The 27,926-nt window shown below is 39.9% G+C and overlaps 1 protein-coding gene across 2 annotated transcripts in view; it reads left to right on the forward strand.

Annotated features, from left to right (window-relative positions):
* The window catches only part of NEGR1 (neuronal growth regulator 1), a 583,187-nt gene that overhangs the window by 245,960 nt on the left and 309,301 nt on the right, over positions 1-27,926 (forward strand). For both annotated transcript variants that reach the window (XM_074961536.1, XM_074961537.1), the window contains exon 2: positions 8,812-9,044. In XM_074961536.1, coding sequence (XP_074817637.1) covers positions 8,812-9,044 — 233 coding nt within the window. The remainder of the gene's footprint in view (positions 1-8,811; positions 9,045-27,926) is intronic.

Below are 27,926 nucleotides of genomic sequence, written 5' to 3' on the forward strand. Positions count from 1 at the left end.
ATTTATTTAATTATTGTAATACTTGATTCAATTAATTTTGTTATATGTTTGTTCTTTGTTCATAAAACATAACTGGTGCTTCTTGGAGATTGTTTTAAAATTAATTGCATTAAGTGAAATCTTATGGTGACTAGCATGATGTTTAAAGATAAGCAGAAGCTCAAGAAGAAAAAAAGATGGGGCCCATAATACATTCATTATCAATCAGTATCCATTAATTATAATAAATAATTTGGCCTTAATTAACATGACAGATTATGTTATTGGTGTTTATGGTGCCTAATTCAATTTTGGTTTTTGTTTTATCATTCATGAATGATCAATAAATGCTTCAAATAATTTGGATGTAGGGGGCTACAGACTTAAACCTGCAAATGCTCTTAGAATCATAGAATCATAGAATATCAGGGTTGGAAGGGACCTCAGGAGGTCATCTAGTCCAACCCCCTGCTCAAAGCAGGACTAATCCCCAAGTAAATCATCCCAGCCAGGGCTTTGTCAAGCCTGACCTTAAAAATATCTAAGGAAGGAGATTCCACCACCTCCCTAGGTAACGCATTCCAGTGTTTCACCACCCTCCTAGTGAAAAAGTTTTTCCTAATATCCAACCTAAACCTCCCCCACTGCAACTTGAGACCATTACTCCTTGTTCTGTCATCAGCTACCACTGAGAACAGTCTAGAGCCATCTTCTTTGGAACCCCCTTTCAGGTAGTTGAAAGCAGCTATCAAATCCCCCCTCATTCTTCTCTTCCGCAGACTAAACAATCCCAGTTCCCTCAACTTCTCCTCATAAGTCATGTGTTCCAGTCCCCTAATCATTTTTGTAGCCCTCTGCTGGACTCTTTCCAATTTTTCCACATACTTCTTGTAGTGTGAGGCCCAAAACTGGACACAGTACTCCAGATGAGGCCTCACCAATGTTGAATAGAGGGGAACGATCACATCCCTTGATCTGCTGGCAATGCTCCTACGTATACATCCCAAAATGCCATTGGCCTTCTTGGCAACAAGGGCACACTGTTGACTCATATCCAGCTTCTCCCTCACTGTAACCCCTAGGTCCTTTTCTGCCCAAGGACCGACCCTTGGGGCACTCTACTTGATACCGGCTGCCAACTACACATGGAGCCATTGATCGCTACCCGTTGAGCCCGACAATCTAGCCAACTTTCTATCCACCTTATTGTCCATTCATCCAGCCCATACTTCTTTAACTTGCTGGCAAGAATACTGTGGGAGACCGTGTCAAAAGCTTTGCTAAAGTCAAGGAACAACACGTCTACCGCTTTCCCCTCATCCACAGAGCCAGTTATCTCGTCATAAAAGGCAATTAGATTAGTCAGGCATGACTTGCCCTTGGTGAATCCATGCTGACTGTTCCTGATCACTTTCCTCTCCTCTAAGTGCTTCAGAATTGATTCCTTGAGGACCTGCTCCATGATTTTTCCAGGGACTGAGGTGAGGCTGACTGGCCTGTAGTTCCCAGGATCCTCCTTCTTCCCTTTTTTAAAGATGGGCACTACATTAGCCTTTTTCCAGTCGTCCGGGACTTCCCCTGATCGCCATGAGTTTTCAAAGATAATGGCCAATGGCTCTGCAATCACATCCGCCAACTCCTTTAGCACTCTCGGATGCAGTGTATCCAGCCCCATGGACTTGTGCTCGTCCAGCTTTTCTAAATAGTCCCGAACCACTTCTTTCTCCACAGAGGGCTGGTCACCTCCTCCCCATGCTGTGCTGCCCAGTGCAGTAGTCTGGGAGGTGACCTTGTTCGTGAAGACAGAGGCAAAAAAAGCATTGAGTACATTAGCTTTTTCCACATCCTCTGTCACTAGGTTGCCTCCCTCATTCAGTAAGGGGCCCACACTTTCCTTGACTTTCTTCTTGTTGCTAACATACCTGAAGAAACCCTTCTTGTTACTCTTAACATCGCTTGCTAGCTGCAACTCCAGGTGTGATTTGGCCTTCCTGATTTCACTCCTGCATCCCTGAGCAATATTTTTATACTCTTCCCTGGTCATTTGTCCAGTCTTCCACTTCTTGTAAGCTTCTTTTTTGTGTTCAAGATCAGCAAGGATTTCACTGTTAAGCCAAGCTGATCGCCAGCCATATTTACTATTCTTTCTACACATCGGAATGGTTTGTCTTATGACTGTGCTTACTACCACGAGTAGTGCATAAACCCTGCATCTTGTTGTAAGTGATTCAAGTATCAGACCCTGTGACAGAGACCCATAGAAAAGTCAGTAGTTTCAATTCACAAGATTTTCTGCACTGATCTGCAGCTTTGGGCCTGATCTTACTTCCAGTGGAGTCAATCAGGAGTAACTCAACTGATAGATTCACACTATGTAAAACTGGTATAAAGTGAATTGGAATCAGGTTCTGAGTTTTGGGATCAAACTAACCCCAAAATGAAACTCAGTAGAAAGCTCTGGATTATTCTGCATGAAAACAAGAACTCAGATCAGAGTCCTTTGAATATATTCTCAGGATCACACAAAACTGTGCCCAAATTTTCCTGAAATGGTTGCAAATCTTAGGAAACCTGTCAGCTTCTTAGGCCAAGTTTCAAGTTTGTAACAAGATTCTAAACCTGACCATTTTTTTGTGTTTGTATCCTATTTGCTTTGCTACTCTCTTATAAGGAAAGAGACATTTTAGTAGTGCACTCTCATCAGTGTCTGTCTTTTTATTTTGACAGTAGAACAGCCTTAGACACCTCAGTGTAGGGGATCTATAACCCCACCTGACCTCAAACAAGGCATGTACCAAGGGAACTCTCATCATCGTGAGTGGAAATCAAGGAAGTTGGTCCTATTCAGAAGGATATCATGTAACATTCATTCACTTTCATTCTGGGACACTTTCCCCCTTCATCTAAGCTTTTCCTGCCCCCTCAGAGATCAAGATGCACATGTTCTGAGAATATTTCACTCACCCTTACGGCTGAGGGCAAATTACCTCTTTGAGGTTGCAATAATGGTGTGAGAGTTGTGCAGTTTGTAGACTTCCCACAGGCACTGAAGGTACCAGTTCAATGATCTTCCTATCAATCTGAGAAGTGCGTTTCAAGGCCAAATTTAATTCTTGTGTGGCAGTAGGTGGGATACAAGCTAAGTTGTCTGTCTGACCCTCATCATTATTTAAATAATGTTAGTGGGCTTTAAACCAAAAGAAAAAGGGAAAACCCTTTACAATCTTTGGTAGTTAATTTCATTAGCATAGAATTATCACACACTGTGAAATGCATAAAATATTAAAAGTTAAAGTATTTTTGCTCACTGAAAAAGTGAGGTAGTGAACAGAGATGAGTGTATGCAGCAATTGTGGTTTAAGGGATAAATGGCAAGGAAGAACTAGCACAATACTGCCAAGAATGTATTTTTGAACATATGAGTAATTAATAAATTCACAAATCAGGAGAAATTTACAAACAGAAAAAATATGAATTCATAGGACAATGTATCTGCAGCAAATAAAATTGACTGGTTGTACACTAAATCAGGGGTTCTCAAACTGGTGGTCAGGACCCCTCCGGGGGTCATAAGCTTATTACATGGGGGGTTGCCAGCTGTCAGCCTCCACCCCAAACCCTGCTTCGTCTCCAGCATTTATAATAGTGTTAAATATAAAAAAGTGTTTTTAATTTATAAGGGGGAGTCGCACTCAGAGGCTTGCTGTGTGAAAGGGGGGTCACCAGTACAAAAATTTGAGAACCACTGCACTAAAAACTGTAGGCACTTTCTCCATTGCTTTTTTTGCCATCTTTTTGTTGCTGGTTTGGGACAATGCAGCAAATTGCTGTGTTCTTACTAATGTTCAGTCTATCCTACATGAAATCTTTGGGCCAAATTCTGCCCTGGCTTATATTTAGTTCAATCTTATTGCCTCAGTGGATTTGCACGGATTGTGAGTCAACACAGAATATGGCCCTTTTTTTTTTTACTTTTGGAGAAGATTGCTTCAGGGAAAATAATCTTTCACTCCTAAAAGTCCACTTTCTAAAGGTACACGCAGAACAGGAACCTGATTTGGAATGTCATTTTTCTTTGAGTTATGTCTCTGTGTTCCAGAAAAGTTCTTGTTTTCAAGGAGAGCCACTGAACCTAAACTGGGAAAGTATGATTTTTGGTTATACATCAGGAAAAGTCCTGTCTATGACCTTGCTTGCTCAACCTTGAAAATTGATCCCCTTGTTGTAGTGGGTAAATTATAGTCAATGTACAATATTATATTTGTTAATCAACTTTAAAGTTGTTTTTTGGCAGATTCCTCCTATCTATTTGTGATGTTCACTTTGGATGGTAAAGGGAATTGGCCAAGCAAGAACAACTTGGTCTTTGGCACATCGTTCAAAAAGAGTGAGAAACTATCACCAGACCAAATAAAACAGCTGGACGCAATCTAATGTTTATAATATCCCTTTTAAGAACTCATTTATCTCACCTTTTCTCAGCATGAAAGCCTTGATTTTGAAAGAGCTATGTTTAAATGAGGAGCAATGAGGAAACTTTGCAACTTTCAGAACACGTCACAGCATCTGGCTTCTTTGCAGGCTTTTGACAGCTTCAGAACTGCCTGTTAGGGTGCTGAGGCAGCTGTGACAGTAAATGGCTAACCTGTCCTTTTGAACATCATTTTCATGTGATTTAATTTTGAATCTGAGGAAAAATCCACTTTTATCTTTAGTTGGTACCCTTAAAATTGCTACTTTCATTATTCAACATTTGTGAGCAAAAGTGGCTTATTTTCTTACAATCTAAATAAACCCTTTATTTTTGTGGGGAGGGGGAAGCAGTTATGCTAGTGGTGTGTGTGTGTGTGTGTGTGTGTGTGTGTATATATACCCATGTATCTGGGCAGAATTAGAGAGAAAGAAAAATCTAAATATTCACCTGGACCCAAAGGCTACCTTCATAAATACTCATATACACCTCACATCAAACTGCTGTAGAGTGGTATTAGAGAAAAAAAATACCAAGTTCCAAAGAGCAGTGTAAGGATTTTGGAGTGTGCCTGCAAAGTGTGGTTTTTGTCCTTGCCCCTCCCCAGTCCACTATGCACAGTATCATCTTTTGGATTTCAGGGAAGGTCTTCAAGATTATTGTTTACATCCCCCAAATCTCTCCAGACCTCCAAACTCTTCCTTTAGGAACCCAAAGCTTTCCACTGAGGTCTGCTCATACTGGTGTGAACAAGGAAGAAAAATCTGAAACATCTCTCCATAGAAGAGCTTTCAGTCTCTGTCTTGGTGTCCCAAACATATAGAACCAGACATCTTCAGGGGAGTACAATAAAATAAAAGGAGCATAAATAAGTAACATTTACTTGTCTAAATGTTATGCCTTTTTCTTACCTGTTCCCTTCTCCAATTTCCTTATTCCCTTTTCCTTCCTTCCTTCTTCTGGTGTTCTCTATCCATCTTCCTAACATTTTCTTCCTTTTGTCTCAGTTCTGTGTATTTTTAATCTAATTTTCTCTTCTTCTTTCTTTGACAAGCCACATCTCCTTTCTCACTCATATTCTCTTTCATCCTCACCTGATCCAACGTCCATCCCATTGCTCTCTCCTGGATTATATTTTCTCTCCTCCCTTACCGAGCCTTCATGTATTCTCTTTGCTTCCAACAGATATCCCCTCTCTGATTACAGTTCAGGAGAAAATTCCTATTTAAGGTAGCAATTAAGAGCCCATTTTAAGCCCCCATAAAATCAATTAGACTTAAGCACATAGTTGTGATTAAACACCTACTTATGTTTTCTCTTGCATATGGGTGGTCTTAAGCATGTGCTTAAGTGCTTTTCTGAATTAAGAAAAGGAGTACTTGTGGCACCTTAGAGACTAACCAATTTATTTGAGCATAAGCTTTCGGAATTAAGATTTCTCTCTCTTGTTCCCATCTGTATTCCACTGTCTCAGCAAGATTCCCTTCCCTGTCAATCAGTGTCTAATATTTAGAATTTATATAGCATTGTACAAACATCAATTAATGATCAGTCAAAATGCTGCTGTGTGAGGTAGGGAAGAAAGAACTGTTTCCCTCATTTTCAGATGGCAACAAAGCCTTAGGCATCAGAAGGAGTCTGTATGTGAAGGATTAGAACACAGGAGCAATTTGCTTCCAAACTCATGCTTGGTGTTGTGCACAATGCACCACTGAGTTGCTCCCCCCATGACAACCCGTTGCTACCTTGGTTTCTCAGCTGGTTGGCAGATGGGAGGGAGCTTGTGTCAGCTGTAACACAATCTGTGGCAGCTCAGGAGGCCCTGACTCCCTCACTGCTGCACACTGGTCTGTCCAAAAATCGGGTTCTCAGACCACAAACAGTGGCCTTTGGGGCTGTAGATAATATGTGAGTTTTATGAATTATCATGGTAATACATTATCAAGTTAAATTTTTAAGGCTTTCTAAGCAACAAAAAGGGCTAGATTTTTCATTTATTTATTTATTTTTTAGAATGAAATTTAGCATTAGCTTTTACACTCATTGCATCTCATTATCAGGGATTCAGCTATGAGAAGTATATACTTAAGTCAGTATTTTTCATTCTGTTTTAAAACTGTTTTAGAAATAGTATTTTATAGCCACTTGATCAAGTGCCATGTGCAGATTTGCACATAAATTTGTGGCCTCACATCATAGTTTGGCCCAACAATCTAATAATCCCTTCTTGATTTTGTGCTAACAAATCAACAATCTGTTTTTATTACTTGTTAGTTAACATTTAACAGTATCCTGTTAAATAGATTGTCTGGCTATACTGAAAGAAGGACAGGAGACATTTGACATGGGTTTAATCAGTTTGCAACTTTATTATTAGATGTCTGGCACTACCCGGCAGATAAAAGTGTACAGTGGAGGTAACCCCACGTTTATTCCATAATTACCTGGGGGGCTTCCACCACTCCCCCTCTTTTTCCATCCAGGTCCCTCCAGCAAATCCACTGCTGGGACTTTACCATACCCGGGGGTCTTCCACCAGTTCCCCCTCTTTTTCCATCCAGGTCCCTCCAGCAAATCCATTGCCAGGATCTTACCAACTATTTCCCCCACCCCCCATAGGAGGGTTAAGGTGGGCTATAAGAATGTGGGGGTTGGCTGCCTGCCGTACCAATCATAAGAGTCCCGAACCGCCTCCCCCCCCCCCCCCGCAATGTAAAAGGGAGGCTTGAGGTGCAGGGCTATCCCTTTTAAACCCTGCATTCCCAAGGGATGAGTCACCAACTACAGTGACCCTTTTGCAACACTTTTCACCCCCCTCCCGCCCCAGCCATAAAGTACCGTTTCCTTCATTCGACCAGCAAGCCAAATACCCTCAAGATGTGGTGCGGTCATTTCTCTTAGCTCAGTGTACAACAATGAGCAATTTACTTTGATGAAAAACTATATTAGAGAAATATTACAAATGTTTTTCTAATATGTAATGCCATATATTAACAATAGTAATTCAATGCAGTGGCTTAATTATCTTCATGGAGGGCTATATATTTTTATGGAATACATACAAAAAAGACTTTCAGTTAACACTGAACTTTGGCTTCTACTAGTTCTGATTCTGCACATGGTAAAACTGACTGCAAATTAGATTCTGCAATATATATAGTTCATAATATTTTTCAACTGATTAATTTCATTTAGTTAGCAGTAACCTACCCTGTTGCATTCAGCTTGCAATTTTGTAGCAATCTCAAGCACTGTGTTCAAATTCCTAGTGTAGTGTGTAAAGATGATATCAAACTCTTTCAATGTATATTTTCATTCTGTAGTTCTGCTTTGTACTCATTTAAAAGAATTAGTCTTTAATTTGTAGAGAAAGACTTTCAAAATGAAGTTTAGAAAGACAGCAGTTTGTCACATTCATTGGGAGTATTATCTACATCTTAATGTGCAGGGAGTTACTTGCAGAGCTCCAATTAAATCGCTTAGTGTACCCTATTGCATGTTATTTTTTTTGTAATTGCTTCTTTAATAAACAATAATTGTACAAAACTACAGTCGTGTACTATAAACTAATTACACTAGTTTGAATCATTAACATACCACTGATCCACTTCCATTTATTTTGATGTAGCTGAAATATGCTTGTTGTCTAGGAATGGGAGCTATGCTTACATAAATGGAGAATACTGTACAACATAAAACTTAGAAATGATAAATAAGATGAGCATAAAAAGAAATAGTACAGTTAAATATTTAACTTAATTGTCAGTCTTGTGAAATGGCATGAAAAATAGTTAAGGGAAAATAATTTTTCAAATATTTTACCAAATGAGGAGAAACTCTTTTTGGAAGAAAAAGAAGAGTAATTTTCATACTAGATAGCATGTACCTCTATCCCGATCACTACTGAATGGAATTTGAATTGCTAAAATTTCTTAATAATCTGATAGTTAAGGGAGTTAAATGATAGGGAACTGTGATTTTTGGAGCAGAATGAACTGAGTTCTAGGCCTGTTGTCATCAGAAGTGGTCATGGGGTTTAGTTCAGAAATTGCTGAAGTCCTCAGTAGCCACACATCAGCAACAATTCAAAAATGCAGACTTAGAGAGGGAGGAGATGATAATGAAGTTCCCTATGTGTAAACCTTTTCATTGCAAGCTATAAGGAAGATTCCCCAATATTTGGAGCCAAAGTAAACTTGGTTTCTGAATTTCTAAATGACTTGCAGCTTTTTAAGCCATGTCTAATAAGTTGTAGTTATATGAAATATTGACTCTTAGTGTGAAAACAAATAACAAACTTACTAAGCTCTCTTTATTTTCATTCTGATTATTAATCTTTTTCTCCCTTTGGTAATTCACAGGTGTTATTTGGAAGATGGAGCTTCAAAAGGTGCCTGGCTGAACCGGTCAAGTATTATTTTTGCAGGAGGTGATAAGTGGTCAGTAGATCCTCGAGTTTCAATTGCAACAGCAAATAAAAGGGAATACAGCCTTCAGATACAGGATGTAGATGTGACAGATGACGGTCCATACACTTGTTCTGTGCAGACCCAACACACTCCGAGAACAATGCAGGTGCACTTAACTGTACAAGGTACGTGTTTTAACCAATTGCACAGCATTATTAGGAATGTATTGAAAAAATCAGCATTTAAAGTAAAACAGTCCTTTATTAAATTATTTTTTTAAAAATATGTTCTCTTCTTAATGCACAGTAACCTTGTGATCAGAATGCATCCTCTAGAATGTCAGTCTAATTTTATTATATTTTTGTTCCATAACCTCTCCCATGGATTTTGGCACCATAATGATTACACTGAGTTCATAAAATCAACACTGATTTTTTTTCTATAAGATATATGCTCTAGTTATAACAGGAGTTAATTCAGGGAAATCCTATCGCCTGTATTATACAGGCGATCAGACTGGATGATCGCAGTGGTCCCTTCTGGCCTTATAATCTATGAACTTTTCAGCACAGCTCAGGCAAAATCCTCAGCTCTATTGTCTTGTATAGGTAGATAGTGAACTACCTACTTCTCCATTCAGTTCCCTTTTAAATTCAAGCCATGATCATGAAAGTGTATGTGACCTAGATGATGGGCATCTGAGCATGTTTTAGCCAGCCCCTCATGACCTCATGACATATTGCATAGACCTCATATATCGGGAGGAAAAAATTCTGTGACCTTTTCAACCATGTAAGAGACTTGTGGTAAGTTTTTTTTACATTTATTAATTACTGTGCACAGCTTTTTGTACAAGATATAAGAATTTTAATGCTAACTGAACAATCCTGCTTTTTTCTCAGTACCTGTGCATTTAGAAAGTAAGGTGGATCAAGAAGCTATTGTGTTAGATAGAGACTTATGCAGTATAGGCTGGAGTTGTTCAAACACATTCTTATGGACAGAATATCACCATACTGATGCCAAAATTACCTTGATTTCATTCCTGCATAAGTGGCACTTATGTAAAGCCATTGTCCTGCAAAAGTGAGCTCTGTAGTTATTCTTTTGTGGCCTTTAAGTCAGGTATTAGTCTCCTCAAAATGTGGTTATTCTTGATTACTTGCAAGGATTCATTTATTTTCGGTTACTGTTTTATCTTTTCTGTTATTAGAGAGGATATGCCTGCAGTATTTGCAGTGTCAAGTAGTTTATGTTTTAAAAATATGATAAACACCTTTATGTTATATTTTTAAGTTAATAATTGCCTCATCAACAAGCCAAACAGGTAACACTCAGACACAGAAAGTTTGTACTTCAGTAGCTGATGTGGGATTACTGCAGTTTTGCAATTACTTTGTTTTCCAGAGCTCAGAAATGCATATAGTAGATAAGGTAAAAAGCGTAATCATATGATGCTCTTTGTAAATGTAATTATTCATTTGACATTGATTGGCATTTAAACAGTTTTTCAGTTATACGAATATAAGTTCAAGAGGGACAAACATCAATAAGTCAAATGGGGTCAATTCAAGCAGTAAGTGAATGTCAGAGAAACAATTGTCCTTAAGGAGAGATGATAATCTGCATGCTAAAACAAGCTGTCTCACACATTTTTATTCTTCAAATTTTAGTAGGTCACGTCAATGCATGCTTAGATACATATTTTAAAAATATTGTTTGAATGATAAATTTTCAAGACAAGATAAAGTAAATTATTGAAAGAGTACACAATTCTCCAGATTAAGGATTGAGGGCATCCAAAAGCCTTTTTTTAAGGGCTTGGCTTTCTTTGAATAAGCAGCCCAATAATCAACTATTTTTAAACACTCCTATAGCCTAATTAAAAAGTTCTAGGAGACAGGTGGTTTAGAAATGAGCAATGAGATGTTGAACCTTTCATCTGTTGATCAACCATTCAAATCCAGCCTTGGATTGGCAGTGATCAAAAGATTTTACTATTTGATTGTTGTCCAGTGGCCAGTGTGAAATAACTCTAGCTTTCTTTCATATGGCAACTGTAAAAGCAACCTTAAAGGTCAATGTCCAAATTTGTCATTCGCTCTATGGCTTCTGGCGGAATGAATCAAGACTATCCCTCCTACAGAAGGATTTTAGAGTGCTGCAGTTCACTAGTTGGTCTATGGTTTGGATGTCTTCTCCACATTCACATCCCAGGCTATGCTTCATTTTCCATTTTTATAGTAGATAATTGCAACGCCCATATGAGGTTCTGATATGGTTCCCTGTGATCCATATCTTATATGGCATCGTGAAGCCAGGTGGTTGGTCTGTAGGACCATAATCAGATCTTGATTCTTGATCCTGTTGTTTTTACACAACCTCCACCACTTGTCTTTTGGTGAGAATCCCAAGATTTTAAGAGTTTTGGCCATTAACCAGAAAGAGCTCCTAAACTTAAGGCACCATGTTGGGTTGGAGGAGAGTTTGGAGATCTTCATAGATGGGCAAATCTATGTTTGTATTCCTGCTGCTTCTCTTCAAAGTGATGGTGATAAGATATGCATAAATAAGGAAGGAAACCAGACTTGGTGTTGACTTCAGCACTCCTGAAACAATTTGATTAACAGTGTTCAATTGCACATCGACAAGTTTCGTTTGTGTTACCTGCCCATATTGTTGCATAATATTCAGCTGCTGAGAAAATGAGAGCCAAAGAGGCTATCCATAAGATGAGAATGTCTGTTTCCCAACTGGTCACAGCTCATTTGTGGATTATATTGTTCCTAGTCTTTATCATGGCAGTGGTCTTCATCAGATGTTGGCCGTATGGGATGGTGCAATCCAGAACCATTCCAAGATATTTCAGGAAATCCTTGTGCCTGAGTTTTATGTTGCAGAAGATGGGTTTCAGATGCTGCTTTGCATGTTGGTTGCTCAGGTGGAATGTGAACACAGCTGTTATAACTTTAGTGATGTCAGTACAGTGCTTTGTGGCTAGCTCCCCACTACACAAACAAAACATAACCATAACATTGGCATTTTTAATTGGAGTCTTACAAGAGAGGCAAGGATTAAATGGCCATGGAGGTGGCCTCTTAGCTTGTTAGCACATGGATAGAGAACCTCAGTCTCCAGGAATATCAACTCAGTTCATTTCACAAATTCCATAACAGTTAAATTCCTTTAATAAGGAAAAAGGTTACCTCTGTGCTAGAAAGCTAAGTATCCAGAGTTTGCTGCTGTTCTGGAGTTAGAAACAACAATGGGAGTGGAGGGTGATAGTTGAGGGGGTAGGGTAAGAAGAAGAAAGAAATTGTATACCACAAGTCAAATGCTGCTTTGTTACATTAGTGCAGTACCCATTGACTTGAATGGGGAATATCAAATGAGAACAGAATTTGGCCCAGTATTACTCTTTTTCAGGTTTAATTAAACAGTTATTTCTGACAATAAGAAAGTTAAATAACCATTAGCTATAGCTACACAGTCATTTAACCTCATGTATGCTACTAGTTTGGTTTTCTGCTTCTTTAAGGACCTGTACATAGATTCCCAACCCTGCTCTGCACCCATTGCACTGCCCAGGCAGCACAGAGAGAAGAATCTATTATGCTTGATATTCCCTTTGAGGGATCAAGTCCCGACTCCCCAGTAAGTGTAGAATTGGAATACCAGCCTCCTGTGTCACCTTACCTCCATCTCCAGTATAGGGCTATGCTGGGGCAGGGAGAGTGCATGGCAGGAGATCACTTCAGCCATCTCAAGTTGGTGGACAGTCTCTTGCAGACTACTGCCAGCTGGCATGGGCTAGAGGAACTCCCAGGCTGTATTAACCTATGCTAGGGTGGAATGAGGCAGAGAATCCTAACTCTAATCAGCTCTCTGATATACTACCCCATCTGCCGCAGCATAGAATGTAGCCCCAAATGTCTGAGAGCACAGGAATTATGTATGATTTAAAAAAAAAAAAAAGAAGTCTGAGTGAAAATTATTTCTACCATTTGTGTATTGTTCTCTCTGAGGATGCAAAAGCAAAGGAAGAAGGTATGTATCTAGTATGAGATATATCTGGTAAAATTTCAGACAATGTCAATACAACATTAAAAAAAAACTTGACAAATGTATTTACTGTGTTGACAGTTGAAAATAGAACAAATAAAAACATCAACAAAATAGAGTGTGTGTGTGTGTGTGTGTGTACACAAATAGAAATACCAAAAACTTTATATATTTGAAGTGATCGTGTCTATTGTCTCCAGCAGAGGTAATACGTGTATATCTGTCAATTTGCTGTAGATCTTCTAGGTGGCTCCAAGTATTCTGTCTTGTCATCATTTTAAAATACATAATTATGTGCTAAGTTCAGGGAGGGTTTATTGCCTTTGCATTTTAACACTGATGCCAAATATAGTTGGGGGGAAATATTCTCATTTCCCTTAGGCTAGCAAGGTGCATTCTGCAATACAAGAAGGCACAAGTGTTATATGCAATCTCTTCAAATGGTATGGGAATAAGAAGAAGCCACATAGTCTTTATCACAAACTGGGCATGAAAATGAATATTGCTCTTGAAATTCATAGGTAAAAAGATTTTTATTTAAAACTTCTATGGTATCAAATCAAGACTTTTGGTAGGCTAGTTTTGGGGGTTTTGTTTTAACGTTATTATGGAAATGACTGGACTTACCTGAACCTCTGTGGCAATATTTCACAATGAGCCTGTATGAGGAAAGGAGGCAGAGGACAATAACAAAGTTGTGTGGCCCTACGTAACACCCTTCCCCAGTGCTTCTGAAGTGGTAGGTAAAACAGCAAGCAGCTCATTGAAATTCATTTGCTTTACATCTCTGCTCCCACAGAAGCCCCTAATGAGACTGAGAACAGGAAGTAATTACTAATGTTGCTACATGCCTAGACAGCAGACCCTGGCTTTCCTCTGTTGTTCTCTTGGCATTCATCTAAACTACAAGTGTATATGTGACCTGGCTCCACGATGCTCTCAGTGGATGTCCAACAAAATTTAAAAGAATTCCAGTATTTCATTATAGCACCTCAATTGTGGTGTATGCCATTGTAATGCAAAGCCATGCAAACAAGAATTAAATGACCCGCTTAAAGTAACTAAACTAGACTGAAAGAAACATTTGTCAAATATAGAAATGAACCATTGTTGAAAGGACACAGCAACAGTGAAGGCAAAAAACAAGGCTTTTTCTTTTTTAAATATAATAATCCACACTGTTTTCTTTAATCTGCATTCTCACAGAAAATAATAGCTAAGAGGCCTGGCCTAATCCTGCAATTGGAGGCTTTTCCTGTATCACCACTGCAGGACTAGGATGTGATTTCTGTTAGTCTGTGGAGGTGTAGCAGAGCGCTGACTCACCACCGCGGCGCCTCCTGCTGGCTATCCTGGGAATTAACTCTCTCAGCCCTTGTGTGCCCTCTATAGGCCAGTGTCTCGCCCTCTGTTACCTACCCCTCTGTGGTCCCTTTATCGCCACCATGTGTAGGCCCCACGTCCTTCCCGGACCACAGTCCCCTTACCTTGGGGTGCTGCCCCTCACCCAGGGAACCCCAGTCCCCTGAGCCCACCTCGCTTTAGTGACCCACTGCTGGTCTTCATCTTGCCCCTTTACTCAGGGGCAACTGCAGTCTGGAATGGGCAATCATCATTGGTTAGGGGTTGGACCTGCTGCCTTTCCCTGCAGCCCCAGTACCTCCTTAGGCCTTCCTGTCAGGCCTCAGCCTGGGAGGTTGCCAGGCCTGAGCTCCCCAGCTTAGCCTGCCCCTACCCCAGCACTGCTCTGTTGAAGGTACCCTGTGCTCCCAGGCAGCCAGGTCCTTCCCGTTTCAAGGCTGGAGTGAGACAGCCTGCCTCCTAGCTCACAGCCCTCTTTATACCAGCCCTACCGGGTCCAGATTGCCTGCTACTTGCCTTTGCCTGATTGGCTCCTCGTGGTAGCCCTTTCCCACAGCTGGTTTTAACCCCTTTTTCTCCAAAGCGAGGTGCTCACCCCACTACAAGAGGTAATATGTATTGTACTGTTCCAAAGTAAAGAATCCCCTGCTTTGATTATTTTTATAATAGTTAATGCCCTCAAACAAGGAACTGAAAAGCAAAGTTGAAAACTAATTGCATATAAAACATATAAATGAAAGCTTTAAATTAATTAAGCTAATGATCTGAAATAATGAATCAATAGTGAAAAATATGCCTAATTATTAAGCAAAGGCATTTATATCTTCAAAAATGCAAAGTGTAACCTAAGGCTTCAATTTATTAGCGGTTGGTGTAATCATCATTAACATTTTCAGTTGAATCTTTAATGAGTAATAAAGCTATTAATATAAAACAGAATTTAAAATGGCAATCTTTAATACTCCAGATAGCATACTCAAATCCTTTACAAATACTGTATATGAAATCTTTGTCACACTAATTACTTTTAACCAGTGCATCTTTGAACCCAACAATGTCATGTTATAGCTTTGAAAGAACCAAGTATATATATTACATAAAGAACCTTATTTTATTAGTAGGGACAAAAACCTTTGAATCCTCTGAATTTGTAGCTAAGATCATTTTTTTATAATATTTGTTGTATGCAGTTGTAATGAAAATACTCCTGTAACTGCAGTCATCTGAGTTCAACTAAAACCTTTATGGGATTTTTGTTCTGGGAATCATGCCATATTATTTGCATACAATTGGATTAGCAATGGTAACTAGTGGGTTAACTTCTACATTGAAATACAGTAGAGGACAAAGGATCTCTTCAGCCCAATGCATCAATTCTTCTTCATGCGATTGCACACATCCATTTCACTTCACGTCCCTGTGCGCCCAGTGCACAGTTCTTGGAGGTTTTCCCCTCAGCAGTGCTAGTCAAGGCAGCACGTGCTCACTCCATGGCCTCATGATGGTATACAGGGCCGAGCCGCCCCGACCTCCTTCAGTTCCTTCTTACCACCTGTGACGGCTATCATGTTGTCTAGTCTTGCCTTCACACGGTTTTCAGAATTTATCTATTTTGTACATAGTTGATACTCATTTAGCCATAGTTTTGGTGTTAGGTAGTTTTTAATATTGTTTCCTTCTAGAGTGGTGTTACATATTCCAGTTCCTTTTGTTGGGTTCTGGTACTGGGGCCAGAGCATGCCTCAGGTACCGGGCTTTATCCTCCCTCATTCCTGCAAAAAGCCAATGGCAGTAAGTGGCCTGCACTTAGTTGCTTGAGTGTCTCAGGGAGTTGTACAACAGGGACTTGTAGGGACTTGTAATCAGTGACCAAAAATGACAGTGTGGCCAGACTTACATTTCTACTGATGGAGGCAGCTCTGTGTTCACACTTGGAGTCTTCCGACTCAGAACAGCTGCTTTGTTTATGTGCACTCCTGCTATGTTGGCTGACTCCTGGCAGCAGTTGTCTTCCCAAGTACCAGGGAAGAAACACCACAAGTTGCCTTCATAGGACTCAGCATCTAGGAGAGGGAAACCCTAATACTGAAGTCCAGCAACCATGCAGACAAAGGTAGTAGAGTGTTTATCTTGTATGTAAATATATAGTAAAAGCTGGTTTATCCAGCATGTTAGGGGAATGGAGGGTGCCAGTAAGTGAAACATCCCAGTTAACTAAGAGGGAGGGAGTTTGGGTACAGGAGGGGGTACAGGGCTGGAGTGTGGGAGATGGTGCAGGATGCAGGCTCTGGGAGGGAGTTTGGGTGCAGGAGAGGGCTTGGGGTAAGGGGTTGGGGTGCAGGAGGGGGCTCGGGGTGCTGTATCCGGGGGGGGGGGTGCTCACCTCTGGCAGCTCTTTGCAAGCTGCAACCTGTACTGGCAGCTCCTAGGTGGAGATGCAGAAGGCAGCTCTGCATACTGCCCCGAGCTCTGGCTCCGCAGCTCCCATTGGCTTGGATGTGTGCTGGTCAGAAAAGCAAATACACATTCCTTTGTCTAATGTTGACTGGGCTTATGCATTGCTTACCAAACACATTTTAAGACCACAATTCTAGCACATATCTATAACTCTTTGTACACGCCCCATACATACATCACTTAAGAATATTAATGATCAATGAGTCATTAGTTCTCCAATTATATATTACATACACTTTTTGGGTATATATCATGACAACCATGTATTGGGCATAGTGAGTAAAGAGTTGCAGACGCAGAGTTAATGAACCCTCAGTGGGCCTCTGTATCACAATACCTCAGCCACAAAGAGGCATCACTTTGGGGATCAGCAGCAACAATACCGCTGCATCTACAGATATTGCTAAGCAAAATTGTCCAGATTTGGTGTGCTGGGCATGTGCACATCTGAGTGAATTACAGATCTGCACCCACATCTCAAAGAGCAACAGTTACAATATAGATAAGTAACCATCTTTTATCACAGCCACATGACAAGTAGGTCAAGTGGCTAAACCAGTTGCATGATAAAAGAGAAGTCTCCAGTGAGCCAAAAGAGGGGATAGTGAGTGCATAGCTTGAAAGAAGTCTGTCTATGGAAAGGACAGAATTAATAGAGGCCAGCTAAGAGAACCTGATTGAGGTCTGCAGCTGGCCTGAGTTATCAAAGGAGGCCCTAGAAGGACAGTGTGAGACTCCTGGCTTAAGGAGGGAACAAGGGTTAGACCGGACTAATTGCTAAAGACTAATGAATATGCTGTAAGAGACTTAATAAATGAAACCCCTTGCAGGGGGTATCTCAGTTTAAAGTATTCTGGCCTGGGAGTGACTTCCTACAAAAGCCAGACAGGGAGTAGAGTGGTGGTGGGCAACCGTCAGGGTAATCCACTGGTGGGCCGCCAGACCAATTGTTTACATTTGCACAGCCGCCTGCATCTCCCAGTGGCCGCGGTTCGCCATTCCCAGCCAATGGGAGCAGCAGGAAGCAGCGTGGGCCTAGCTGGCGCTTCCCGCAGCTCCCATTGGCCGGGAACAGTGAACCTAGGCCACTGGGAGCTGGCTGGCTGCAGGCCGCAGGTTGCCCACCACTGGAGTAGAGGGCAATGTACCTGCAGGGACACGCCATGCAAGAAGGGAGTATCTTGAGGGGTGTTTTTCTGCCACAGAAATTTTTTATTCTACTCTCAGTCTCCATTTGATGGCTTGACTGTGGCAAGACCACATTAGACCTGTTTGGCCTGCAGCTTCCCAATCCTGCTTTTTCCTCAGACATCAACTTGTGTGGCAGAAGGCAAGTGCCAAATGAGTAGGGATCTACCTTATTCATGGGCTTCCTGAAGGGTCTATTTCCTTCTTGTTTTCCCCACGGTTATGAAGATCATAGGACCAGTGGAACTTCAGAGAACTCTGTTTGTACATCTAGAAATCACAGTGAACAATGGAAGAATGCACAAAGAATGGCTTTAATAATGAATTAACTGGTTAAAAAAATAAAAGGCCTATTCAAATAATCCACGTAATTTTATTAGAGTAAACTATTTGTATGTTACTGTAAATCTATTAAACATGCATAGTAGATTTTTAAAGAGAGTTTTCTATGAAAAGATAGTTTTCGTTAAACCATGTCCTTACTCTCATAGCTGCTGACTTTTACAAGAACAGAACATGCTTACCAGCAATGTGCTACTCACTGGTTTAAACTTGCTGTCTCAATTATATTTCTTTATTTAAAAGGCTTATAGAGCATCTAAGTGGTCATTTTGAAGGAGAAAAGCCCTATTGCTCTTCCCTCTCATTTCCACAATTGTCAGCTTTCCATATCAGTAGCTTGCATCTGTGGCCAGGACAATTCCTTTTTGAATGTTGGGAGCTTGTGTTGGTTTTCTTATTCAGCATTGGTGAGCTGTTTGACAATCATCTAAAATTGAGAGTTTTTCTTTTGGCTTTAAGGAAAGTAGTAGTGAAGTCTTTGTAAGAGGAGACCTTGCTTTATGTGAATATGTTTGTTAATTGTCCACTTTATCTAACTCACCATATGTGGCTAAGCTTCTGAGGAACGTGTGGCAGTATAGATGCAGTAACATCTGGATAGAAAGGATATATATGATAAATTGTCTACACAATAGGTATGGTCAAATTGGGTGGAGTTTTCAAAGAAGAAAAAGCAGGGAAATAATATCTTAAATTAATGCTAGGTATGTTACCTCTAATAAATAGACTTTCAGATGTGGATGGACTGGCCTGACTCCAGAACATGTACCCAGGATCTTTTCAGTACAAAGACTCTACCCCTTATTCTATATGAAAAGTAGTTAGGCCCCCAGATCCCAGTGAAATCACCCTCATTCCATAGGCTCCTTTGGAAATCCCAGCCATCACCTTGTAACAGTTTTGAATGATCTGCTCAACACAGTGAAGTCTATGACACAGCAGATAATCAGATCCTGTTAAAGTTCCTGAGAAGCAGGGTAAACACAATGGGAAAGCTCTACAGTACTATTTGAAGGGAAGATGTGAGTTTTGGTTGAAGGACCTAATTTTTTTTCAGGTAGCATAAGGAGTAGAATTTCTGTACTCAAAGAGCCTTGGTACATGTTCTGGAGTCAGGCCAGTCCAGTGCATATCTGAAAGTTTATTTATTAGCAGTAATATATCTGGCATTAGTGATAGATATTATTTCCCTGCTTTTCCTTTTTTCCCCTTCAGTTCTTCTACTTGTTCTCTTTTCAGTTATGACAGCCCAGAAGAAAAGAAATGCATGTCAAGCCATTTTTCAATTTTGTGATGCCAAAAAAACCTCCTGTCAAGTCTGACTGCATTAACATGCCACTCAGCCTCTCTGTTCATTAGAACAAATTAGATTTGGAAATCTTTTAACTTTAAACAAACTCACTGCAAACCTGACATATAGTAACAGCAGCAATTATTTTCTTCATCCTTTTTTTATTGCATGGGTTTTATCCCATGTAATGACAGACTAATTGCAGAAATGTTGGGAAAACTTTCAATGTCAATTAATGTAACCTCCACAAAAATTCAACAGCAATTGGAACCAGGAGCATTTTATATCCTAAATAACAGCCTTTATATCAGACTTCACAGTTGAGTACCTTAGAAGAAGGTAGACGTGAAGAAAAGATCTGTAAGCTCGAAAGATTCTCTCTTTCACCAACAGAAGTTGGTCCAATATTATGTCACCCACCTAGTCTCTCAAATATTTTGAGATCAAGAGAGATATAAGAAGACAGCAAACAATCTTTTTAATTGCAATTAATAAGGTAATGAGTATAAGTAAGGTAGATCAGGACCTGCTCAATCAGGTGGCTGCAAGGAGCTCTATTTAGTCAAAATCAGAGTTTCTAGGTTTTGGCCATCAACATTCTGAAGCTTAGCATTTGCTATTCAGACTTTCCAAATTTTGCAGCATTAATCATACAGAACTCATAATGCTGACCAGTATTTAACCCCCTTCAATTTTTTTTTCATTTGGGCTATCAGCTGCATGCCCTCTTATATTCTGTGTATTATACTAGCATGCAAAATCCATATCTTTTTAAAAAATTGCACACCAGATCAAATATATCTTCTGCAAGATGTGTGTGTTCCAGCTGATTAGCTACACAAGGCACTTGATCCAACCTCATGTATTTCTGCTCTGTTACAGTCAACCCATTCTGTTTACACTTTCAAGTGTCTTATGACTTTTTTAATCACTTTTGTACATGGAGCTCTCCTTGTGCTTCCTTCCTCTTTCTTTACTAGTTCTTTTTTATTTTTGCTTGCAGTATGGATAATGTGGGGCAAAAGTTCCACCAAAAAGAATCTTAACTAAGTCACATCACTTGGAAAATGTGAACTTAAAAGGCAGGGGTCTTTGGAAAAAATATTTTTATATAATGATGTGCAATATATAATATCATTATGTTGGGAGAGTGTATTTTCCCAGAAACCTCACTGTTTCCCAGAGAAGATCTTCCTCAAATGCTGACTTAGGTATATCTATACTGCAGTTAGACACCCACAGGTGACCTGAGCCAGTTGACTCAGGCTCACGGGTCTCAGGCTAAGAGGCTGTTTAATTGAGGTGCATAGATTGCAGGGGACTCTCTCACCTCTCAGGGTCTTAGAGTCTGGGCTCCAGCCACAACCTGAACATCTCCACCACAATTAAACAGCCCCTTAGCCTGAGACAGCTGGCACAGGCCAGATGCAGGTTTTCAATTGCAGTGTAGACATACCCGTAGCATACTAGAAGGACAACAGCCAGGTACTAGTTTTAGCGGTTACAGGGTGTTGTACTCAGTGTAAAATCTGGGCTTATTTTCATTTTTTTTAAGTTGTATTTGAGGGACCACATCTGGGCAAGCCTAAAAACCATATTGAAAAGGATATAAAACCATCTTAAAGATGCAATTAAAGTCCAATTATCCTCTGTGTTTCGCTTTTAATTTTAGTAAATTTAGCCCTGCGGAAAGCTGCCAGACTGACAGCTCTGTAAAGAAAAAACATCCCCTATTTATGCACTGAACTGGCACAGCAGGAATAGCAGCACTCAAAGCTTCCCCACAGCATCTCAGCCCTGATCTTGGGCAAGAGTCTATCTATTGGTTCTATCTCCATTCCAATTCAATTCTTGGTCTCTGCGGAGGCTTGCACACAGTAACAATTATTTATTGTACAAAGGTGGTTTTATGCTGTCTATGACTGTCAGGTTCAAAGTGAGATCAACCACTCATTATATACAGGTCTCTGTATAGTCATCAGATTGTAGTCATCATTGCTTGGGCTGGCTTTGAAGCAGCAACTTAGAGATAAAAGGTGGACTAACCTTTATTTATGTAGTCTCCCTTCAGAGCGGTGTGGGCATCAGGTTTCAGTTTGGCTAGTGCCTGACTTCAAGTATGTAAACATTTTTTGAAAGGATGTCTCATATTTGCACTGAGAATAAACTCACCCTCCATATTCTCTGGTGAAAAAGGCAAAGATATGAGACTTACACATTTATAAGGAATGACTTTGATATGGGGATAGATCTGTTTGAAATAACGGAGACTCTTATGAACCTCAAGAAGCTAATTGGTGCTATCGAGCTATATATCATCTCTGCTGAATGGGGTTCATAGGGATGGCATAACTAAATTCTACAGAAGCAGCTTCTGTGTTCTCTTTTAGTTTTGTTCATTCTTTTGTTCTGAAAGACTAGAAACAATGTGTGCTGTTGGGAAAAAAAATAAATGAAAATAAAAAGCAAAAAGGAGATACAAAATGAAAGCAAAATCACTTAACCAAAGTGCTAGTTCTCCCTTTATGTTGCATATGGATAATTGGCAGCAGAGTCTGCAACAGAACATAAAATTTTAGAAACAGGAGATTTTTTTAAAGCAAAGTTCCAGTCCATTAAAATGCCTCCTTTGTTACATGGTGAACTCTATTGAATAACAATGAGTTCTTGTATAGGAAAAAAAGGGCTTTCCCTTCCTTCAGGGCAGGAAGAATTTGAAGGCCAGGAATTATATGCTACACATTACAAATGAAAGAAAATAAAGGCTCAAGCCTTATCCCAAACTCTCAGTGACTTCACTGGGAGCAGGAACAGGTCCCAAGATTGCAAAATCATTTATGATGAAACCCTACTCTCCAAAAGAGTTCCCTGGGTGAATCTCTCTGTTGCACTGAGATCTTTCTGTACAATCATTCCAAACTCATTTTGACTCTTCTTTTGTGTGCCATTTTTGCCTGATGTTCTTGATGTGGCTCAGTGAGGAAAAAATAGATTTTTAATGGGATAAGACTGTCCTCAAACCATTTGACTTCGTACTGCACAAAATTTTGATTAAGAAATACAAAATTCAGATGATACACATTAAATGGATTAAAAACTGACTAACCAAGATGTCTCAAAATGTAATTGTAAATAGGGAAATGTCATTGAGTGGATGTGATTCTAGTGAGGTCCAGTTCATTGATAACTATGCCAAGATATCAATGACCGAGAAGAAAACATGAAATAATCCTTGATAAAGTTTGCAGAAGACATACAGGTTGAGGATGTAGTAAAGAGGACAGGAGAACAGGTCACTGATATCAAACAATCCAGATTGCTTTATAAATTAGGTACATGCACACAATATGGATCTAGGAACCAAGAATGCGGGCCATATTTACAGAATGAGGGACTCTATCCTGGGAAGTAGTGACTTTGGTTCATGGTGGATGGATAATCAGTTAAACACGATCTCCCAATGTGATGTTATGGCCAAAAAGGACTAATGTGTTCCTTGGATGTATAAAGAGGGCAATCTTCAGTTAACGTTATTTCAATGACCTTATTAAACGGAAGTGAGAATTATCAGTAATTAATTACAAGTTTAGAAGGAGTTCTTAGTCAACTCAGTCTTAATCAGAGCTAGATGCTAACTCATGAACTGATGATTTAAGTGTTAGATTTTCTGATATCAAAATCAGAAAATGAAATTGTCACAGATCCTAGCGAGTGCCTCTTCCTGGCCAACCAGTAGAACTACTGTGAGGGGAATCCAAGCCTCTGTGCTCTGGAGCCCCTACAGCATGTTCAGCTTCTAGACTGTCAACAAGCTAAAGCACTGGTTCCTCCTTTGGCCTCTGGCACATTTCCTGAGCACTGACTCTCAGTCTGCTACCCTTTCTCAGAAATGGAGCTCCTTGGCCCACCTGCCTTGGACCCCCTGGACTAGTGCTGACACCTGAGATACACCTGTTACTTAAACGCACCTTGTCCCAGAACTCCACTCCAGAGCTCAGAAGCTTCTGGTTTACGGTTTAGCTCACTCAGGGGCATGCAGGAGTTGTGAAGCAGTCAACATACAGAGAGACACTTTACTCTAACATAGCCTAACAACTTTATCCTCTTTTATATTTCTTCATGTAAAGCACAGGGGAGTAGAGCTCATACAAAATAATAAACTGCAATGTCCCTCACTTTGTATCTCACCTGTCCCCTGCGAGCCCTTTGGAACCATCTGGGTCCGGGAAGGCAGACATGCAAGATATCCTGTCTTCATGAAGGCTGTTGCATGCTAGCTGGTCCTCTCCCTCTTGGAGCCCTGTCAGGGTTCCTTCCCCACTCTGAACTCTAGGGTACAGATGTGGGGACCCTCATGAAAGACCCCCTAAGCTTATTCTTACCAGCTTAGGTTAAAAACTTCCCCAAAGTACAAACTTTGCCTTGTCCTTAAACAGTATGCTGCCACCACCAAGCGTTTTAAACAAAGAACAGGGAAAGAGACCGCTTGGAGATGTCTTTCCCCAAAATATCCCCCCAAGCCCTACACCCCCTTTCCTGGGGAAGCCTTGATAATAATCCTCACCAATTTGTACAGGTGAACACAGACCCAAACCCTTGGATCTTAAGAACAATGAAAAATCAATCAGGTTCTTAAAAGAAGAATTTTAATGAAAGAAAAGGTAAAAGAATCACCTCTGTAAAATCAGGATGGAAAATACTTTACAGGGTATTCAGATTCAAAACACAGAGGATCCCCCCTGGGCAAAACCTTAAAGTTACAGAAAACAGGAATAAACCTCCCTCTTAACACAGGGAAAATTCACATAAAACAAAAGATAAACTAATCCGTCTCGCCTGTCTTACCTATACTGTTTGCAGTATTGGAGACTTGGATTAGGATGGGTTGGAGAAGATGGATTTCTGTCTGGCCTCTCTCCATCCCAAGAGAGAACAAACATGGAAACAAAGAGCACAAACAAAAGCCTTCCCCCCCACCCCCAAGATTTGAAAGTATCTTGTTCCCTTATTAGTCCTTATGGTCAGGTGCCAGCCAGGTTAGCTGAGCTTCTTAACCCTTTACAGGTAACAGGATGTTGCCTCTGGCCAGGAGGGATTTTATAGCACTGTATACAGAAAGGTGGTTACCCTTCTCTTTGTATTTATGACAAGTCCCATCCCACCTTCTGTGACTTTTCTCTCTCTTGCCCCATGCTGCTTCTTCCTGTCTGGCCCCTGTTCCTGTGTGTTTATTTTAACCTGCCCTGTTTTTGTTCTCCTCCTAGTGACTTTCAACTGCTCCTATCTTTCCCCTTCCCTCCAGACGAATCAGCAAAATGTTTTTTTCTAAGGATGCAGCTACTTTTTGCATAACCTCTGTGTGAAGTTTAAGTACCATTGTTAACCTTAAGTGCTTCCCATTGTGTCTGTCTGGAGTGTACATGCTACAGGCCCTGGCTGCAGTGGTGCATCCACATATATGTGGGCACTCATAAAACAGCAGTTTTTCATAATACATCTTCACAATATCCATCAGAATTCATTAGCTGTGCAGACATAGCCCCAATTCAGCACCAAAATACCTCGTACCATCTTGTATTCCTCAAACAAAGCTTTGAATAAAGGACTGAATGATCCATCCAAGCTGTGGATGTGTTCCCGAGGGACTTTCAAGCCAGCAAACTCACCAATACTTCTAAGAACCTGATATATGGACTTTGGAGTCTCTATATGTATCTGACTGCTTTACCATTTAACAACTCTCTTCTTGTTCTTTCCTTTTTCTTTATAATAAACTTTTCCTTTTAGACATGAAAGGATTGGCTGGCAGCATGGTATTTTAGGTAAGATCCAACCTAATACTGGCCTGGCAATGTGGCTGGCCCTTTGGGGTGCAGAAGATCATTCTGCATAGTGAGCAGAGTTTTTTAAATAACTTCTCACTGTACTGGACCTAGGTGCTGATTGGGAGCCAAAGAAGTGGAATGCAATAAGGGAGCTGTGTGATTTCTTTTTTTATTATTATTTCTTGATAACCAGTGTGGGAGATCAGAAGTACAGTCTGTGACTGGTTGGTGAGTTTATCTTCAGTGTTAACCCCCAGTTCTGGGAATATCTGCTCTCCCTTTTGCAGCCTGCCCTAACATTGGCATTTTCAGTGAGGGCTACCACAAGCACCTTGGGTCACAGATACCATTGAACTATACTAGGAAAATGCAAGCCATATTCTAATGCTCTGGCTCTGGAAGAGTTTGAGTAAGGTGCATTTTGAAGCTGTTCTTAAAAATAAAGAAGATAGAGGAAAGAAATGAAGCCTTGTAGTATTTAGGAGCAACAGCTTGGTTTCTTAATTCTTCACCTTTTACTGGACAAAGTTAAGACTGATATTTAAGAAGGAGTTCAGTAAGTTAGAGGTCTTATTGCTATCCATGGACCACAGTTTGAAAACTGCTATTATCTTACATAAATACAATGGGACAGAGTTAAGATAACCATGTGTGTTTTATCTAGTGCTTAGCGTGTGACTGTCATTTTTTGCAATTCCATGTTCTTGATGGAGTTTCTCAGGCTTTTTAAAGGAGAATGAGAACATGGAATGATGTGATTAGTATGCTCCTTATCCCATGCACCTGATGAGGGCTGCAGATTGGAAGGCAAAGACTAAACCTGTGAGGAAATTTTGATTCATTCCTCACTGGACCACGTCCCAGGTCACCTTTGGGACTAGTGTAAATAAGGCATGCAGAATCGGGTCCACAGGTGTGAGAGACTTATATAAATTCCTTTTCTTACTTCTCTCTCATATGTTTTTTCTGTGGATTATCTATGTTTTGTTTTTTTAAAACATTTGATACACTTTGCATATAATGAATTGGAAATAATTTAATTGTATATGTATAGATTCATTCCATAATGATGATCAATGTTTTTGATTTAAATGTTTCATATTTCCAGTGTAATATTCCAGTCCTTTTTTTTGTTTAATAAGCCTCCTTAATGCCTCCTAAATATTAATGTATTGATTCAGTCTTTGAAATGTTTGTGAAGTCTAATTTATTTTCTAAATCTGGCCAAGAGGGACTTGCATTTGGAACTAACAAGATAAACCTTGCACAAATTCATTTAAAGTGGAACAAAATAAATATGCAAAATACTTCTAAACTCATATCACCACCACTTTCCAGTTAAAACTGACAACATATTACTTTTTTAAATTGCTGGTACTTGAGTGGGATGTCAGTTTTAGTTATAAAATTAACTTGCTAGTGCCAGCCACTGTTATCATCTTGTCCCTTCTCAGAACAAAAAGAGAAAGAATTAGCAAATTTGTTCCAGATTTAAAAGTAGTTTGGTTAGATTTACTAAACAATAGAAAAGCAGTCCAGTTCCGTAATTTTATTTAGAATCTTTATTATTATGGGCCATATCCATGAAAGCTGTGAGTAATGACCAGTCAGAATGTTCTCCCACTGTTTTTGTTTTCGTGGATTGATTAAATGCTTTACAAGCTCTTGCAATTCCTGGCAATTCAAAATGGACTTTAGCAAAATGGACTCTACCTGTGGGCTTGTCTGTACAGTAGGGCAATTTGCACTATGGGGGTGTGATTTCTAAAATGCACTAGCATGCTACATGCTACTTGGTCCATGTAGACCCTGCTGGTGCTCACTAAATGTTCCCCAGTGCACTTTAACATAGTGACATCACTTTATCAAAGCACACTAGGGAACATTTAGTCCACACCAGCAAGGTCTACATGGACCAATTAATGAACAACACATTAATGTGCTTTAGAAATCACACCCCTGTAGTAATTACTCTACCATGTAGACAAGTCCTGTACTTATTAAATCATTTCTTCTTTAATATCCTCTGATAAATCATGAAAACTCTCATCTTACCTGGCCTGATGGTGATCTCTCTTGCATTGGTCTAAGTCAGAAATAATTCCACTGAAGTAAACAGGGTTATCCTAGTGTGGAACCAGAGTAATTCTGGAGTGGTGATAGGTACCTCCACAGTTAAGATTGCAACTGAATTCTCTTTATAAGCCTGTATTTTGCCCCATCTCAAATCCACAAAGGAATATCTACCTCAAAATTGATAGATTGGACTCTTTTTCAAAAGTAGTTTTTTTCTACCTGATTTTAAGTAAATTGGACAAGTTGTTTCTGACCTATAAAACCTTTTCAGTGGTTGTATTCACTAGAGTCCAAAATGTCTTTTGATGTTTTTTTGTAACAAAAAATGGGAGTGGACATATCTACTTAAGATCTAATGCAAAGGACCAGAGTTAAGGTGATTAAATTCTAATTTTAAAATTAGATAATAGTTTGAGGAGTAATTTCTAAATGGGTCAGAGATGGGCTTGAATAACATGAGCAGG

This window comes from Natator depressus, chromosome 8, assembly GCF_965152275.1.
Source record: "Natator depressus isolate rNatDep1 chromosome 8, rNatDep2.hap1, whole genome shotgun sequence".
Classification (NCBI taxonomy): domain Eukaryota; kingdom Metazoa; phylum Chordata; order Testudines; family Cheloniidae; genus Natator; species Natator depressus.